Source organism: Ambystoma mexicanum, chromosome 1q (assembly GCF_040938575.1).
Source record: "Ambystoma mexicanum isolate Mex_15411 chromosome 1q, UKY_AmexF1_1, whole genome shotgun sequence".
Taxonomy (NCBI): domain Eukaryota; kingdom Metazoa; phylum Chordata; class Amphibia; order Caudata; family Ambystomatidae; genus Ambystoma; species Ambystoma mexicanum.
The window spans coordinates 503449190-503469032 of NC_090922.1; the positions used below are offsets into that span (position 1 = coordinate 503449190).

General features: G+C 45.0%; 1 protein-coding gene across 7 annotated transcripts in view; it reads left to right on the top strand.

Annotated features, from left to right (window-relative positions):
• The window catches only part of LOC138529799 (zinc finger protein Xfin-like), a 241714-nt gene extending 222267 nt beyond the window's left edge, over positions 1-19447 (top strand). For all 7 annotated transcript variants that reach the window (XM_069640865.1, XM_069640864.1, XM_069640862.1 and 4 more), the window contains one exon: positions 15133-19447. In XM_069640865.1, the coding sequence (XP_069496966.1) occupies positions 15133-15164 (32 nt within the window). In that variant the 3' untranslated portion in view covers positions 15165-19447. The remainder of the gene's footprint in view (positions 1-15132) is intronic.
• The last annotated feature ends 396 nt before the right edge of the window (positions 19448-19843 follow it).

Consider the following 19843-nt stretch of genomic DNA (forward strand, 5'->3'; position numbering starts at 1 on the left):
CCATTCATTTCCAAACTTATTAACGCCTCCTACAAGACAAACACTGTGCCAAATAACCTCAAAGAATCATGGGTTCTCCCACTGCTGAAAATACAAACCTAGACCCTTCTATCCCGACTAATTATAGACCAATCACCACAGTCCCCTTCCTCCTCAAAATAATTGATAGAGTAGCTTACCTTCAAATTCAGGATTACCTTGAAGTTAACCTCTTACTAGGATCCCGCCAATCCGGCTTTCGACCTCAACACAGTACCGAAACGGCATTACTTGACCTTTAGATCCACATTGATGAGCTGAAGGACAATGGGAAAACAGCTATACTACTCCTCTTTGACCTATCGGCGGCATTCGACTTGGTGGATCACGCAGTCTTATGTAAACACCTCGTGTCGGCTGCCCATTTCTCAAGTGATGCCATAATCTGGGTCCAGTCCTTTCTAGAAAACCGTACGATGAGTCTTCTCCCCCTCAGCTTCTGCAGACCCAATCCAAACTACCTGTGGTGTGCCACAGGGATCCTGTGTCTCACCTACTATATATAACAGCTTTACCAAGCCCCTCTTCGACGAATTGGACAGTTTGGGTGTCACCTACACAAATTATGCAGATGACACCCAGATCCTCACTCCCCTTTCGGGCAATTTTGTCGAGGATACGGCCTTGGTAAACAAGATATAACTCCTCATTCAGGCATGGAGGGCATCCCATGGCCTCTGCCTGATTGACGATAAAACTGAGATTCTGATCCTGGGCTCAGAGGCAAACCTAAAAAAACTCAGCTCCAGCTACACCACTTTCAACATTGACAGCAACACAATTAAGGTGATGTCTGAAGTAAAAACGTTAGGTTTCTACCTTGACTCTACTTTAACACTCAAGACACAAGTTAACTCCCTAGCATCCTCGAGTGCCTATACCTGTAAACTTATCAGAGCCTGTAGACCATTTATTTCCGAAACCAGTTGCATCACTCTTGCTAATGCAATAATAATGTCCAAATTGGACTACTGCAATGCCCTGTACCTAGGCGCCCATCCTAGATAAAATTCAAAGGTTACAAAATCACGCCCTAAGAGCAGCCCTTAACATCCCCAGACGAGATTACCACTGGCTAAAATAAATGACGGGATTCTTCTCAAAACAGTGTCACTTACCTCCAAGTGTCTGAACAACATAGCACCTCCATATCTTACAGAAAGTATAACCAGGAGAACCTCGACACGTCCAACTAAATCAGCCAATGCCCACCTTCTAGAGATTCCTAGATTCAAATGAACCAAAGCAGGCGGCTCCAGCTTCCCGGTCAAAGCGGCCATATCTTGGAATGTATTCCCCCCAGCCCTGAGAACTGATCAACCCTACCCAAAATTCAGACACAATATGTTAAACTGGTTACGAATACACGACCACTTACACCGGACTGCATTCCGTAACTGACCTAACCCCTGATCATGCATTTCCTCTCTCCGTCTCATTGTAATGTGCTAATTAACCCATAGTACCAATGTTTCACTGTAACTGTCATGCGGTAACTCTAGCTTATGGCTTCATTGCATTTATTGTATCTAATGTAACCAAGTCATCATGTCCCACTGTACTATGTAACCGCGCTATGTGACCTATAGCACCACTGCATCATTGTAACCGGCACATGGTAACTAAGGTCTATGTCCATGTTGTAATTACTGTATATGTCGTAACTAAGCCTCAAGTATACTTAGCTCTGCTGTGCCCAGTTACCTAAGGGTTTGGTGCGGATTACCAAATAAATAAACAAACAACAACCGCAAAATGTACTCATCGGTATTGACGGATACTGACTTGGGCAGCATGGCTTCAGTTTGGACATCTACAATTATCTCCAAGATGTATGGAAAGACTAAAAACCTAGACCTTGTTATTTCTACAAATTGAAATGTTTTGTTATCTGGTGCAAATAGAGCAACATTCGCACCACACACATTGATACCGATCTCCTTTTCCTGCTCAACTTGGGGCTGATCTGCAACTCACTAAAGGTACACCAAGCAGCTTATGCTACAATTCAGCAGAAGGTATCTTGGTGGACAGTCCCAGTGGTTAAAGCCTTTGGCAGAGGTGGTCAAAAGCACCTGGTGCACACCCACCCCTGGGTGGGATTTCAATATAGTGTTGCACAGGCTCACAGGAGCACCTTTTTGAATCTATGCATAAGGCCATATTAAGAGACCTCTTATAAAGTGGCATTTCTAAACATCTATAAGGATAGTTAATGACCTATATGCATAATCTGTGTCAGAGCCTCCTTCTTCATACATGAAAGTGAGATAGTGCTACAAACAAACCCACGATTCTCTCCAAAATACATTTCAAAATGTCATGTTAACCAGTTTATAGAGGTTAAATGTCACTGCACCCGCTGGAGGTGTGTTACACGGTACAAAATAATTACTTCAAACAAGCCAATTCTGTCTTTCGCTACTGCTATAGAAGGTGACCCAACTGTTATTGACTTGTTAATAAAACATTTTCTTTTAAATGTAAGGCACATTCCACATGCAGCACAGGAACCACCTTAGTATTTATTGCCAATGTGCCACTAGAGGACATTTCCAAGGCTGCAACTTGGAGTTCAGCTCACACCTTCACACAACACTACTGTGTTGATGCACATGCAAGATCCGATTCACAGGTGTGACTGGCAGTACTTAAACATTTTTTTTACACTGTCCCTTGTCGCCCACTACCTGCCTCAGGTACTACTTGCTAATCTATGGAAAGCTTGTGAAGCTGAGCAGCTTCACAAGCCCCAGACACATGACTTACCAGTAAATGTCCCTCTGAGGCTTGTATCTGCTTTGACTCCCATGCGCCCGTCCAGCCTCCCTGCTGTGCGACAGTTACAAGAAGAAAAGATAAGTCTTAAGAAAAATGAAAATATACAGCATTACACTCACAAATGACAAGCCAGAAAAAGAAACAATCTGAGGACGTAGACGCATGAGGGATTATGGGTACCTGTACATGTAGAATGGGGAGATTGTGACAGGAACGCCCCTGTCAATGTCCTATTTTCTGACTTCAAAAAAACAAATGTTCTTCTCTGACCCAACCACTAGATGGCGGTGTGATGAATTGGGTTCTGCCCCACAGGAGTACAAGGATGAGTAGGGGTAAAATGGCCCACTTAGCCCTCATACTTTTACAAATCAAAACTCGACCGTCATAAACAGTGCTCCAGATAATATTTTGAGGTGGGAGTATTTTACGCATGATTTTTCAAATTAGAGAGTACATGCAATTTCAAGAGAGTAGAAATGAGTTCTCCTCTGCAAGAGAGTAAAACTTATCCAACACATACACCCAATGCATACGTAAAATCAGACCCATAGACCAAAAGCATTGTAGATCAAAGTTGTCTGGCTTGTGCAGAGTCCTTCACTCCACATGCAAACGGCACATCCCATCTGGGCACATAGTAACAGCACATCACTCCACTTGATAAAGGCATATATCCTCCCTGAACATGCTAGCGAGGCATCTCCTCTTGACACATACTAACGAGTATGCCAAGTACTCTGTGCACATGGTAAAGGCACATCTACTTTCAGCATTTTCAGATTTGTGCTGTTAGCATTTGAAGAGCAAACTTGTGTCATTTGCATGTGTAAATTGCACCTTTACACTGTGCACATGCTAACGGCACATCTCTATGCATATGCTAATGGCAGACATTGTTTTCACGTAGTGATAGAACATGTTCTTTTTAGCAAGCTTAATATTTGTACACGTTAACAGGACATAGCTTTACCCATAGTGACCACCAATCTCTTCTCTGCGCATTCTATTGGCACATCTCTTCTCGTCTGCTAATGGTGCATCTTCTCTATGCACATCCTAATGGCACAACTCTCTGTACATGTGTGATTACATGTGTGATAACTGCGCCCATGAGCACAGAGGAGATGTGCATGGTAATGACATGCCTTCTATGCACATGCTAATGGGACGTATCCTCTCTGCACATGCTAACTGCACATCCCAGTTGAAAACACACTCCTCATAATAAATATGGAGATTTAATTGAAATCATTGACAAAATTCAGGACTGTCACTAGCGTGGGTTCCCTTTTTAAGGTCCTTTGTTTTGAATGTTTATACAGCTCCCGCCCGCACATGCACACTGGGGCACACCTATTGTTTGTATTCATAACTGCACATCCCATGCCTGCACATACTAACTGCACATCCTGTGCAGCGACGGGATGTGCAGTTAGCATGTGCAAACTCCACATCCTGTCTATGCAGATGTTAACAGCACATCTCGAGTCTGCATGCTAACAGCACATCTCGGCTCTGCATGCTAATTGCCCTTCTGTTCCATGGCACGTGCAAATGACACATCTTTACTAAGTATGTACTATGGGGACATTTCTTCTCTGCGAGTGCTAACGTAGCATCTCCTCTGCCCATGCTACAACATCACATCTCCTCTCTGCCAGTCATAAAAGCAAGGCTCCCTTCTGCACAGGCTAAAACTTTGCATCCAAAGAACGGGTGAAAAGCTACTGGGCAGGAGGGCGGCCTGCACTACCCAAGTTCCAATTACGTGACGTAGCAATGATAGGTGTGGCGCAGAGGGAAGACCGCAGAGGAGTCGCTCCGTTCTTACAAGAAATGCACTAATGAAGAATGGCCGTTTACACAAGTTACTATTGGTGCTGGAAATTGACAAAATGAACTGGGGCCAAATGTACCCGATTTTCCCCCTCCTCTTTCCCTATTTAGCCTGACTCGAACATGTCCTCGCCAGCCCCCACCACAATGCTCAACAGTGCTCCCCTGGCATTCTGCTGTGTTTTGCTCTAATAAATTAAGTACCATTCGAAATGGGATAATAACCGTTACCACAGTGCTTAAAAGCAGAAGTAATTTGGCTAAAAGCGCTATGTAAGAACACATACTCCCTTTCGACCTGTTATTGGCATAGCTTCCTTACACATGCAGCAGCACATCTCCTCTCTGTACATGCTAACTGAGCATCTCTTTTCTGCATGCGCCAGTGGCACATGACCTCCCTGCATGTGCTATTGGCAAATATATTTAGTTCAGGCTCATGGAACCGTTCATCCCTGCATGGGGTAATGGCACATCCCTTGTGGTATAGCCCAACAGCAAGCGCACGTCTTACTAAAGCCAGCATAACTTTATAAATTATACATTACAGAGCAGGTTTACAACTGACAGCAAGTAAAGGAATAATTGCAGATGTGTTGGCTCCCGCCCCTTTATTTCAGCACTTTGAGGGGAGAGGCGGGGGTGGCTGGTGGCTTGTGAGAGTAAGCCGACCTAACTGACCGCTCTCCCATGCAGGGGCACAACAAAACCTACATTTCGTGGGGCGGGGGAAATTAAGTTGTGATGGGAGGGGCCACTTCAGAAAATAGGCAGGGTAAACTTGGAGGCTCTGCCCCCACTGTTCTACCCAACTCCTCCCATGGTCTGGTGTGGGGAACAACTATTGAATAGTATATTTTAAAGCGCAATATGCAGAGGTGATGGAAGACTTTCTTGAAAGTAGCAGCTTTAAAGTTTTACTGCGTTTGTTCAAGTACATTTTTCTGAGCACACAGAGTAAAACATTAACACCGCCAGTTTGGAGGAAAGACTTCCCTCACCTCCCTGCCTATCAAAATGCAAGCGCGCACAACCAGGGGTGCACCTAGACTAAAATGTAGGCTGGGGCTAACCCTTCGAATGTTGGGAAAGGCACTAACTTCAGAGACTGTGGAGGAATGGCAAACTTACTTGTGTAGGGGCATCTAACTTCATTACTCATTGTAATAAGAATATTCTAGTGCAGCTTCAATGTTACAATCAGTTAACTGCTCTCTCCTTTGATTTTGAAACACCCACTTCTAAAGGCCCTAGAAAGTGTGCAAATGGCAGATGGTGTGCAATGAAAGACTCAAGATCCTAGCATAACAGGGCATTGCAGAGTGTGGGACAGTACTCTGGACGGCCTAAGCACCTTCAGTGGCTGGGAGCAACAGGGGAGAAAATGTAATGTTGGTTCTACCACAGTCTGCATTACTAGAATCTCTGGTGCACTGACTGGCTGGTGACACTATGTCTGCCTGTCAAATCCAATGTTACAAGAATGGGGGAGGGCCAGTGCAGCAATAATGCCATTCTATGCAGCAGTATTGGAGCCACTAGCAGAGGAGCACCCATGTACACCAATGTGTCCCTACAGTTATTAAAACTTTCCTTTTGTAAGGGTGTAAACTTATATGCACTCCAAATTTTTGCAATTGAAGTCAGGGTGAGATTACATTATTTGCCCTGCATCACACACTTGCGCTAAACAGCGAAGCTGGGATTTTAACCCGCTTTTTCAATCTGGGCATAGCCACCTTCTTCCGCGCTTTACTTGGAACAAAACTTTTAGTTTTGGGTATCAAGACCTACAATAATAATGTCCTATAGAGTTTACTTGCATAGTAAAGCATCATAACATGTAAATCCTTATAGCAGCATTTTGTGCCAAAATAATATCACAGTACCTTTATTTTCCACATCCTGCATGGAAAACTAGAAGATGCAAAAAGCGAAACATCCTGGATTTACCCACTTCATTTTCAGCGCTTTAAAAATGCTGCAAAAAATAAGTTTGCCATAAACTCAATTAGGTTTGGAGATTCGTCACAAACTTCCAGCGTGTTATGTATGGTTATTAAAGAATATTCAACTTAGGACATCAAAGCAAACTTTACTTTTTAGCATATCAAGCTATTAGATGTTATGGGTATGAACACATTTTAAAAGGGTGCATGCTTTATTGTGTTGCTCGCTTAGCTGTCACAGTTTTGGTCTTTTAGTTAGAAATTCACCATCATGTGTAAGAATGGCTATGCTGCTGACAAAATAAATGCTACAGTGCCATCTAGTGGTGGAAAGTATTTTTTTTAATGAATAAATCAAAGTGTACACGGTATGCAGTAGAAAATGAATTCATGTGTATTTGTCATAATTTCATGCGTAAAAAGGCTCAATACGCACGTTACCTGCAGGGCTGGTCATAAAGGTAAAACGGGGACTTCCTGCTTCTCCTTTTGTGGTAACGTGGGCTGAGGGAAGGTTCTGCTCTTAAGAAGGGTGCAAAGGTGAACCAGTAGTGACCCAAAACACACAAACACAATCCAAAATATAGGGTATTTCCAATCAAGTTTCTATAAAAATATAAACAATTATAATCAAATAGCATCTGCCTTAGAACAAATAGAAAATACTGTACACCCCCGCCGCACACACGCGTTGCGATGCAAGAACAGCAGAGAAGATGCAACAGACTGAGGAAAGTAGCACTCTGAGCGTTGTTCCAGGGTGATAGGTAAGTTACTAGCCAGGAAAAGTATATGTTGAGAACTGGTCAATTGTGACCTAACCAGTCTATAGGGCACAAGTGGACTATGGGGGCAGTTCAGGCTCAACAGTACTTTGATTTGGTTATTGGTGGGTCAGACCCAGTATGGAATGTAGATGCGAGGGGATGGAGCTCAGTTTGGGCATGTTGGATCGTGTGGGCCCAAGCGGCAAGGATACATTGAGTAGGGGTGAATGTGGTCGCTCTGTGTGGAAGAAGGGCGGCTCTCAAAGATACAGGCGGGACGGTCCCAGGATCGCTTAGCAGTTGGGCTAGGCTGAGTTGGGCTTCAGCTGCTAGGAGGGGTTGATGAGCTATGCTCCAGTGGTTTGAGAAGGCAGGCAACAGTCGTGAAAGTGGTGATCTTGTGTGTGTCGCGGCAGTTGTTCAAGGGCTAGCTGGGTTGAGCTGTGGTTGTAACTCCTGGTCAGAGTCGGCATGTGACTCATCAGTGATTCGGATCGGATTCCGGCATTGAGCAGTCTCTTTGGGACTAGCAGGTGACTGGCTTATCTAGGGCACGATGAGGTGTCGAATTGGTTTGAAGTGCAATCAGTAGTTCGTATTGGTGGAGGGGCGCAAAAGCCTGCACTGGCATATTCCCTCTCGTTCAAGGGGCGGTGAACACTGAGCAACCAGTTCAGTGCAGTAGAAGAGGGAGCTTTGGCTGCTCTGGCCCTCTGTCTGCTGTGAGGCCCACTCGGGGACAGGATGGTTCCATTTAGGGTCTGCTCTCCCAGCTTTTAGGAGATTTTGGTGCTAAATGGTAGGTGCTGGTCAACAGCAGAGGTCACTCCCGATGTGCCCTTGGAGTGGGTAGGGGACAGATCTTTTTGCCTTAGGGACTCCTTCACCTTTGGCTGAGGCCTTTGGAAAGTACAACTTTCCGAATGGAAGTCCACCGAGTTCTTCAAAGAGAATCTGTGGCCTCAAGAAGATCTGCTGAAGGGCTGGAAGACCTCTTCTTTTAAAGGCACAAGTCCCCATGTGATTGGACTGCAGCTAGCTTTCCTTACTGGTCCAATCCGTGCTCTTGAATAGAATGGACTGTGCCCTTCTGATGTCACAACCTAAGGGCTTTGCTGCAGAGGAAGTGGAGGGGACAGGAAAGAGAAAGAGAGACGGAGAGAAACCAGATGCTGGAAGTCTCCTTCCTTCGACCAGCGCTCTCTTGTCTCCTCTAATCCTGCCTCCTTCCCTTCTTGCTAACACCAAATGCTTTCTGAGATGATGCACCCTGGTGTGAGACTACTCATTTTCTCTGGGTGTGCTTGCTCCTCTGATGCCTGGGCCCAGGACAGCTGCCTTCATGTTGCTGCCTTGGGCAGAGGGTGTTACCTGCCTTGGTAATCTACACCCGAATGACCAGAATACACACCATCTCCCACAGCAGAGCTGTCTCACAGGTGCTGACGATTGGGATGTGGTGGCTATGACCGTCGCCATGCACTATGCGTAAGCTCGGACATATACATTTAATTTAGTTTACTCTGCCACCAGCATGCGTTACTTATGATTAGGGTTGTACCTAATAGTGGATTTAAGTATTCGTCCGAATACCTAATAGTTGGATAAGTATTCAGCCGAATACGGAGCAGAATACTTATCATTTTAATAAATAATAAAATAATGAAGTTCTGTAGACAAAATAACACTTTGTAAATAAAAGAAAAACACTTTAAATTTTGTATTTCCATTCTTTATTTTATTTCTTTTCTTTGCTGTCCACGGAGGATTGTGTAAACAATGAAAAGGAATAAATTATCATCTTTAGCCTTCTGGCACCAGCAATGAATGCAGTGAAACACAAAAGGCATGATTAGATCAATTAGCACCCTGCTGCTGACTGCTGAAGTGCTACTGAATACAAACATTTGGGATGCTAAAGCCATGCTTTCTACCTGTGGTACTGAATGGGGATGAGGCACTTGAAAAATGTTTTACTGGGAAGACAGAAGTTGCACACTCAGTGCGTATCCTTCCAAGGGAACTTCCTATTGCAGGAAGGGCAACATTTGAATGGAGTATTTTCCTAAGTAAATGCAAAGGGCAGTTTGGCGACAAAAGGGAAAATAGGGTGTCAGAATAGGCATTCTCTAAAGTGATGCAACTATACGAAACCTCCCCCCCCGCTCTCTACTGTAAGGGCCAAGGTCTGAAGAGGCCCGTGAAGGCTGCAGTGTCTGGTCGTCAAGTCAGTCAGGCGTCGTCGACGATGGAGCCGTACGCCGATGGTCGTCGAGCACTACATGATGCAGTGGCAACGGGCGGATGTTAAAGGATAGAAAGAGAAAGTCTACAAATAAACGTTAGATAATCAAAGGGATTAGCCTGACAGGATCTTCGCAACTTGTGAACGACCACGATGGCGGAAATAAACAATCTGAGGGACCTTGGCGCGTGCAGGACCATGGGTACAGTAGACATCACACTAGGTATAGTATAGTTTGGCGGCCAGGGCAGCCAAAAAGGAGCCCCCCTCATCAGAATGAGGGGGGCTCCATTTTGGCTGCCCTGGCCCGAGGTAACGATCGTGTCGGATGCATCCCTCACGGGATGGGGAGCTCATGCCAACGAGTTGACAGTCAGCGGTCGTTGGTCTCCGTCGGAGTCCAGACTCCATATCAATCTGTTGGAGCTGAGGGCCATCAGGCTAGCCCTGAAGGCTTTTCTGCCGACTGTGCGAGGACAGAATGTCCTGATCCTGGCGGACAACACGGTGGCCATGCACTACCTCAACAAAAAGGCGAGGTGGCAGGGTCACTTCCTCTGTGCAGGGAGGCGATGCAGCTCTGGTTCTGGGCAATCCAGCAGGAAGTTTCGATCTCGGCAGTTCATCTGGCAAGAGATGAAAACGAGACGGCGGACGCTCTGAGCAGGCAGAGCGCGATCTCTCACGAGTGGGAGTTGGCTCAGGAGATTCTCCTGGAGATCTTCTCCCTTTGGGGGACCCCTCAAGTGGATCTCTTCGCCTCCAGTGTCAACTGGAAGTGCGAGAGGTTCTGCTCGTGGGAATTTCCTCCAGACGGAGCCTTAGGAGACGCGTTTGTGGTGGAGTGTTCATTCCCACTGCTGTACGCGTTTCCTCCAGTCCCCCTCATCCCGCAAGTACTGCGGAGGTTACGGAGGTTCGGTTCCCGGATGATCCTCATTGCTCCGGCGTGGGCCCGGAGGACGTGGTACCAGGACCTTCTCGACTTGTCCATCTGCCCTCCACGTCGTCTTCCCTACCGAGACGATCTGCTCTCACGGGAGGGGGGTCAGGTTCTCCATCCAGAGGCCAGGTCCCTCAACCTTCACGCTTGGTTTCTGAAAGGTTGAGGTATAAGGATTGGGACCTCCCTGAAGACGTGATGGAGGTATTGTTTTAAGCCAGAAGGCCCGCAACAAAGTCCCTGTACCGTTGCCATTGGAGGAAGTTCTGCGACTGGTGCAGGGTTAGGAATGTGGATACTTTTGCATGTGAAATTCCCATGGTTCTGTCTTTTTTGCTTTCTTTGGCCCACAGGGGCCTTCAAGTGGGTACCATTAAAGGTTACCTGGCGGCGCTGTCCATATTTAAGCGCTCGTCTGAGGAGTATTCCTATTTTAAAATTCCTTTAATTTCTCAGTTTCTGAAAGGGCTCTCTAATGTGTTCCCTCCGTCACCTTTGCAGGTGCCCAGTTGTGATTTGAACCTTGTTCTCAAGTTTCTGATGGGTGCTCCGTTTGAGCCTTTGCATTCATGCCCTTTGAGACTGTTAACTCTGAAAACGGTATTTTTAGTTGCGGTCACTTCCGCTCGCAGAGTGAGTGAGTTACAGGCACTTTCAGTTAAGCTACCCTTCACTGTGTTTCATAAGGACAGGGTTGTCCTTAGAGTTCGTCCTTCTTTTCTTCCGAAGGTGGTGTCGGAATTTCATTTAGGCCAGAAGGTTGTTCTTCCGGCATTTTATCCTCCTCCACATCCTGGTAAGGAAGAGGAGAGGCTCCATAGGCATGATCCTAGGAGAGCGTTAAGCTTTTATATTTCACGCATGTCCCGGGTCAGAGTGGGCGATCAGCTCTTTATTGGTTACGCTGGAAAGCGTTTGAGACAGGCTGTGACGAAACAGACTTTGTCTCGCTGGATTATTTTGACTATATGAGTGTTACCGCTTGGCGGGTAAGGACCCACCGGTCGGCTTACGTGCCCATTCTACCAGGGGTATGGCTGCCTCTACTGCCCTGCAGAGGGGTGTTCCTATTCGCAACATCTGTGATGCAGCCACCTGGGCTTAGGTACATACTTTTGTACGTCACTATTCCCTCGATTCCATCCAGGGGCAGGATCTGGCCTTTGGCAAGGCGGTCTTTTACTCCGCAATTTGATTGGGCATGCTAAATTTCTGTTTTCTAAATTCTTTTCCCACCTCCTTGCATTGGTACTGCTTTGGGAGCGTGTCCTAGATATGGAATACATCGGAGGACCCAATCCCCTCGAAGAACAAGTTACTCTCTTACCTGGTAACGAGCTTTCGATGGGATGGTCCGACGACGTATTCCATAATGCTCCCTCCCTACCTTCCCCGCTACAGAATTTCTTATGCGATTGCAGCTTACGTTTCCGTAAGGCTTTGTGTGTCAGACTGGCAGAAGACTGGTGGCACACGTTCTGGGAAAAAAACCTACAACTGAGGCTGCGGGCGTTGTGCGTCCTACTTATAACATCCAGTGATGTTGGCCGTCGGAGGAGGTCCTCGAGGGCGGCATATCGTCGTCATCGACGCAGACGCTGAAGATTTTCCGAAGCAGCACAGCTGTGGTGATTACTGTCAAAGATATGGAATAAGTCGTCGGACCATCCCATCGAAAGAACGTTGCCAGGTAAAAGAGTAACTTGTTCCTCTTAGTCTTTCAATTTTGTTGCCGCTTGTTGGGAACATATTTTATCATTGCAGTAAGTAACACGTACAGCGCAATGGGGTCTGTGTGTTTTATGGCCCTAGTCACTGTCTAAGGAATTTTGGGTGATTGTACAATGTGCAGACTGGTGGCAGAAGTAGCTTTTTCTTGTATTTGTGTAACTTTTTACTGAGCCATAACGCGTTCACCGCTTTTGGCTCACGACTGTGGCTAGTGTCTAACATGGTCATGCCACGAGGTCTTTTGTCTGTTCCTTTGGCATTTATGTCCCTTGGCCTTCCCCCGGCCCTTGCAGGACCGGAATTTCCTTATTTGGGCATGCAGTTGCCTTCAAAAACTGCTTCTTTCGCGTGTCCCTGCAAGTCACGTGTGTAGGTACCGAGCAAGTGGGCTGGGACTGTTTGGTCCCAATCCACACTACTGGTACCAAAGTGTTTGGTGTATACGGGAGCACAAGAACCCCAGTGGTCCCTGATCGGACACTGGTGGTGTGCATGTTTGGAGCAGATCTTCCCATTGGTGGGCTGGGTGCGAGCACTTGCCTGACTGTGGATATGAGGAGGAGTCCTGCATTCATTCCAGCAGATCACCAACATGTCAGAACCGACCTGCAGACTAAACCAAGTATCCTGAAGAGCCAAGCAGAAAAAAGGACGATCCTGAGACACACTGAAGAGGGCTGGCACCTGAATCCCGCTGTTGTCTTGGCCGAGCCCTGCTTTGCACTTGATCTCAGAAGACCTGTGAAGGTGCTTCAAACCCTTGTAGTGATGGGACCAATCACTCGCGATTTCTTCTGGTAACCCTGCAATTCAGCCTCTTTGGAAGTGTACCTGGGCCATCCAGTCGACTTTCCAGCTCAATCCTTGGTTGCCGTGCAGGAACGGTGCTGTTTCGACCCGAGACTTTGGGGAATCCCAGCTTATCCAACAAAGCACCCGTCTTCTGAATTTCATCGTCTGAGCACCTTTGGGTCACGAGACAGGAGGTTCTTTATCCGAATCAAGAGTCACAGCTCCTGTCCCAAACCGAACCTGTATCCTCACCCGCAGCGCTTGTGCACCTGGAAACCGAACTGAGAGTGGGCAATCAAACCTCTGACGACACCCTCTAGACCGGCCTAGTCTGAACCAAAACCGAAGAAACTGCGGCGAGTAGTGAAGTCCCTTACCAGTGGCCCTTTGTTCATCCAAATGCATTTACACTTTGAAGGTTATTTTTGGCCTTTTCTTTGGCATAGGTAGTATTCGCTTCCTAAAGCCCTCCGACAGTCAGGACAACTTTGTTCATGGTAGCAGATCCTCTCCTGGCTCTTGGAAACCGTTTCACCCCTTCAGAATTCTTCCCCTAACTTTTTCCTTCTCCCTAAGAAGTACTTTGTGAACTTTACGCACGACCGGGTGCTTTTACGTATGCATCGAACATTGAGCACAAGGCTCCATTCATTTTAGGACTGAACTTATAAAGTTAGGGTTGCCATCCCTGAAGACATGCTATGAAAGTTACTCGCCCTTTTCCTTTGCAGGGATTGGTGAAGTTTCTAACTTCCTCGCACTGACCACTGGGAGTGTAGATATATTACATAGTGTGTTGCTTGTGTGGTGTTTTACAATTGCATTTCGGTATTCATATGTGTTATTGGGCCTATAATAAGTAGTATATTTTCATACACGACTGTCTAATTGTAATTCTTGGTGTTGCTCTGTGTGTGCTCATTGGAGACCTCTGATACCCCTCTTCCCAGAAATGTCCTCTGCTCATCTAACAGGTGTGGCATCCTAAACATCTGTACACCAGGCCAGAGTTTAGAAGTCCATTGTAACAAGGGACATTTTTCTCCCCTCTAGCTTTATCCAGATGACTGTTCAATTCCTACAGGAACTGACTACCGGGAACTGTGTTGGATAAACACCTACAAGATCTAACTAGACAACAACTAAAACACAGGGTGTCAGTCTGTGTTAAAGTGGGAGTCTGTGCAAATGGTACACTGGAGTGTACATAGTCTGAGGATCCGTCCTGAGCCCCATTTCCTAATCTAATACCACTCCCTGGCTGTTCCCAAATTCACACAGTAACTGAGAGGTCAAGCACCTAGTTCACATCTTGTCTTAGCCTTCGTGGAGGATTTGACCTTCAATACTTTGAAGGCCAAGTCCCATTTGAGATCATTTCCATACCCACAATGCATTTTTCAGTGCCACTGGACTGGAGGTGAGCTTCTAGGGATGGGTATTTGGTGGCGCTCTGATGTGTCCGGCATGTTAGCTGAAATGGGATATTCTACTTTCATGTTTCAGGTAGAAGTGTTTGTTTTTCGACAAAATACGTTAAAGTACAGTTTACTTTGTCCTGCTATAGTGGTCTCTATGTCTGTATTCATTCAATTAAAATATTTAATACAAACGTATTGTTTTAAAGGAATGTAAATTGACTCTCCATCTTCACAAAATGAGTGGTTAAGACTGCTCATCACAGCAGATGAAGAGAGGGTGTGTTGAGGCTGGAATTGTAGCCGATTTCTGGCCTTTGAATATATTTTTCTAACCTGTATCTTTACGTTTTATAATTTTTTTTTTAAACTGTTGTAGGCCATACCATTTTTTAAATGAAGCGGATTCCTTTATAAACCATGGGTTTGCCAGGCTCTGCCTCAGTTAATGAATGATTGCCATTTTTAATCGGAGGTATAATCCTTGTGAGCTGACAACAGCACAAAAGATGAGATGCAGAGTTCTAGTTGATGAATGCAATGTGCTTGCTAATGCAGCCTAGATGTCTTCTTTGTTGGCTGTGCTTCACATGTTCCGCCCTAAATTGTAATATTTTTTGATTTTCAGGTACACGCAGAAGAGAGCTGCAGTGCCAGTAGTGAAAATGGGGATGACTCCCACTTGCCAACTCACCTCGAGCGAGATGCCAAGCCAGTGTCGTGACTGTGTGGGAACAATTCAGCAGATTGACTTGGTGTTTCAGGAGATGTGAACCCCCCTGCCCCCAGATTGGGACAACTTGGATCATTGCGTCTGAAGGACCCTTAGCGCCTGAGCCAGAGCAACGTATACGCTAAACTATACTCTGCATGAGGAAGAGATACTTTCTGTATCAGACTGGTAAAAAGCACACACCGACTTAGAGTGGTGACTAAGAGCCCTATGGGGTTATATGTCAGAGAAGACTCCCACGTTGAGTTGTGTGGGGTAGAGGGTAGAAAACTAAGCCCACATGGTGATGACCTAGCACCATTATCCAGAATTTTTAAGCACCATAGGGAAGGAAATGCTCCTTCCATGTAGGGTGTATGATGATGGTTTGACATCTGCTACTTCTCCTGAGCACATGTACAGTGGGTCTATTAACTCTTGAGCCTGGTAGTAGATCTTGTGGGAATAAAAGTGTGCCACAGGTAAGCTTAGCAAAATGTTAGCTGAAAACCGTTATGAAACGGTTTGGGGCAAAATTATGAACATGGCATTGCTATGTTATATGGTGGTAGACTAATACAATTATTCTAGGATATGTTGTTTCCTAACGCGTAGGTCGCTTTGGTTGCACCGCGCTGGAAACAATAAGGCCCATAACCTGTGTTTCCCTTTTCTCAAGCTTGAGTCTTCCGTTTACTAGAAGACTGTGTGATGCTTGGCCAAATTACTGTTTTTTTTTAAATGCCATCATGGGCATTATTTTTGAGGTTCTTCCATAAACATTACTCAGCCTAGATCTCAGCTGAGTACCATATTTCCAAAATAAGTCCCTTGGATTAAGTGATGATTGTGTTGAACATGCTCTATTAATGTATTGGAATCATCAGTGACTCGAGGCAGTCTCTACACAGAATTATAAGAAAGACACTCTGCGGCCATTTGGTTGGCAATGGGGCGCAGAACTTGAAGAGGATAGGTTATTGTTTATACTCCTTTCCAAAATCTTGTCTTTTAGCCTAAGGATGTTGCAGAAAGTAACATATTTGCATGAAGTGCTTGATTGTCTTGGCTGCCCTATTGACTTTAGGTGAACAGTAAGGCTTTTCCAACACCGGGAATACAATATTGTGCAATATTCTGCAAACCTGGCCGTGCATTGATGTCCAGTGAAGCAGAGAAAGTATATAGACTGGTGAACGTTGCTCACTCAAAAAGAAATTCTCACTGGAATACCTTACTGTGCATAGCTACTGTGCACAAAATGGCTCATCAATAAATTGGAGGCAGTTGGCAACAATTCGACCCATTGGATTGCAGAACCATACCACTAGATTGAGTGACATGATCTTTCCACACTGATGCTCAGTCTTATGGACGTTCAGTCTAGGTTAAGATAACAAGGCGTTGATTTCTTCCCAAGATCTCCTTTAGGGCTTTTGTCTCGTGATGGGATTTCTGGGGGCCCAAGAGCTGGGATTTGGTTACATAGTTTAGCCTTTTGAGAGCATGGAGCATAGGAGCGTAACGCTTGCCTTGAAACCTGCATATGTTGTTAATGAACTGTATACCAGGAAGTTGTGAAACTATAGTCAAGCAACATAGTTGATTCATTCTAGTTGGAGAGTAGAGAGTGCCAAGAGTAGTTTGAAAGATGCAAATGGGAGGAGGGGGTGTTCCTTAATTGCCTTTTTCCCTTTGCTCATGCCAACACCTTTTTCTCTCTGATCTCTTAAGCTGGTCCCCTGAGACAGATATTTGGACAGATTGCTCCAGCGTAGTCCCTAGGCATTCATGTGATGCCAGATATATTGTCTTCTTTTAAGGGATTGCACTGAACCTACCAAACGCGCAGCAACTCTTGTATCTGAAACGGAATGTGTTTGCATCTAGAAACATTCTTTGTTTGAGAGGTTACAAGATGGCATCATACCAGCATGCAGCAATGTGCCCTCATAGACACTGAATCTGTGAAGGAAATGCCAAACTTGTAAAGATGGAGTAATTGAAGTAGTACATGTGGCATAAGCTGGTCTTTGGGTAGTATTAAGTGCTCTACAAGTAACCAAACATAACATTTGGCACAGTAGAGTTCCTGACTGACAGAACACTCACAAGCCTACCTCTTTTATGTGTACATTTTTATTTCACCCCATTCTTCGAAGTAACTTTTGTCAGCCAAATGTTAACTGGTCATATCCATCACCTGAAAGACATGGAGAAAATAGATTCTCTTTAACCAAGCCCTCCCGACACCAGCTAGTGCTGGGAAAGAGGCATCCTTTTTTCGCAGTTTGTCTATGCTGGATTTCAACAGAAGCACCCCATTGGCTGTCCTACATACTGGGCAAGTTTCCATTTTGTTGTTGCTAGCTCTGATGAAGGAGACCCACATCAAACCAAACATTTTGTCCACTGGAAATTCTAGTCAAAAGACAAAGACTGAAATTCTTGCTTGGCCCACCAGCAGTCTTTCTCAGATACTGTCATTCGTTCTTATCCCTCTGAACATCAAAGAACAGATCTCATCCTTTGGAAGTCTTAGTGAAGAGGCGCACTTTCAGTCTAAAAATGGCATCCTCTCGAGGTGGTAAGGAAGCAGAGCATATCCGGCACTCATCTCCCTTGAGATTTGCTTCCAATAGGAAACATGCCTCAGGGTCCGAGTTCAACGTAATTTTTTAAGAGTACTTTCCTCCCTTATATGCCTTAGATCAGGGGCAGAAGGGCCAATCCATTCAGTACAACTTTAAACTCCTAGCAAAGAGTTGTAATATGACATCTGATAAAGCCTAAATATTATCCAAGTGACAAATGTAAATCCTTAGAATTCAGCAAAAACAAAATTTGTATTCACTAAGATGTCCGCCTCTGGCAGCTGTAGAAGCTATGCGATTAGATAAAGCGTGAAGTACAGTAAACACAAAATTGATTAATAGTTCGATTTGATTTATTTGGTTGCATCCATCCATAGAAATAAGGTAAAATGTCAAACCGTTCCCTTTTTCCAAAATCATGCTCTTGTATTGAAGTAGCGGGTCATTTGTAATGTCCAAAGTCAAAGTGATGACCCCACAGAGGCTGAGCAGTGTGAAACAGAGATCTGAAACCACACATTACAGAAGCCAGAAAGAAAAGGCAAATGTGTGCAATGCATCACAAGTTGCTGCTTCTTCAAGCAGTTTTGACCGATGCAAATTTGGGTGTGGTGTAATATGTTAAAATAGCAAACATAGTACGGTGAAAGGTAGCTCCTCTAACCCACAGACCAGTATTTTTGGCACAATACAGGCTGGGGGTCATTCTCACCTCCAGCTGCTTAAACAAGTTAATTTCTGCCCCTTCCAGATATTGATTTTCAGTCATTTGAGGTTGTGATCCATACGGCAGTAAATAGATTTTGCAAGGAGAGCATTCTGATGGCAGTCAAGTCCCTTGATCCTGAAGATTTGGCCAACTGTGTCCTTTATCCCTGCACACAGTCCTTCAATGTGATTCTACCATTTTTCCTGAAGACAATCTTGGCAGGTCAAAAATCTTTCACAACTGACTGCATCAGCAGTCTGGTTATCCCTCATTGCAAGTGTAGCCCAACAGAATATACATCCTTTATTCATGAATTTCTGTCTCCCTGTGGCAGAGTAATTCAATATTCCTGATTACCGACTACAAAGAAGACTTCATCTTTTACCTTAGGTACAAGATTAATGCATGATTCCTTAGCTCCCCTGGACTTTGTGACCATCCCAACTTGAAACGTGAGTAGCCCGGGAAATCTAATGTTGTCTCGAGTTCAACCTCAAACTACTTGAATTTCGGGTTTAATGATCCTGTCCAACTTTCCATAATCCAGGGAAATGGAATCCTTCATGAGAAATATGTTTGCCCTATTTCTGGACACTTTTTGGACACATCCTAGCTATTCAAATGATGGCAGATATAGCAGCACGGAAACGGTTCACCTACAGAAATCAGGCAAGAAAAAATATGTCCCCACTTTGCAATAATTGTTCTCCATGTTTTCTTTCCTTCCTGTATTCCTGTCACAATGCATTATTGCCAAGGAACCCTCCTTCGCTGAGAAGAGTTAAACCAGGGATGTCTGTGTGTATTATACGTGTTAGTGTTGTTTGTAATACCGAGGCATATTCCTTGTAATTAACCATTCACTAATGACCTATTGTTATTACTACATTGTGTTACCAAAAATCAATAAACACCATAATCAATCTGACAGTGCGACTCCATAGCATTTCATTGTGAGGCAGGAGGTCCATTTGGAAGGGTGGCTAGTGCTCGGACATACTTAGGTCTTGGTGTGAGGGGAGGCAACTACTGCATAACTGTTTGCATGGGTGTGGTGATCTTCATAATCTCAAACATTTGAGTCTAACGCACAGAAAGCATCTGTGACAGTAGCGGATAAAGGGAGATGCAGCCGACCCTCAAAACCAAGTGAAGCAACATTAGTACAGTTTTTGTAATAGAGAGTGAATCTCTGGGACAGATGAGATAGGTATCAGATCTTCATTTAGTTTGTACTGCATTTTCCCTCTGTGGTCTTTTGCGTTATTTTCAGGCTTTAGCATTGTACCAGTTTGATGACCTATGCCATGGTAAGTATTATTTT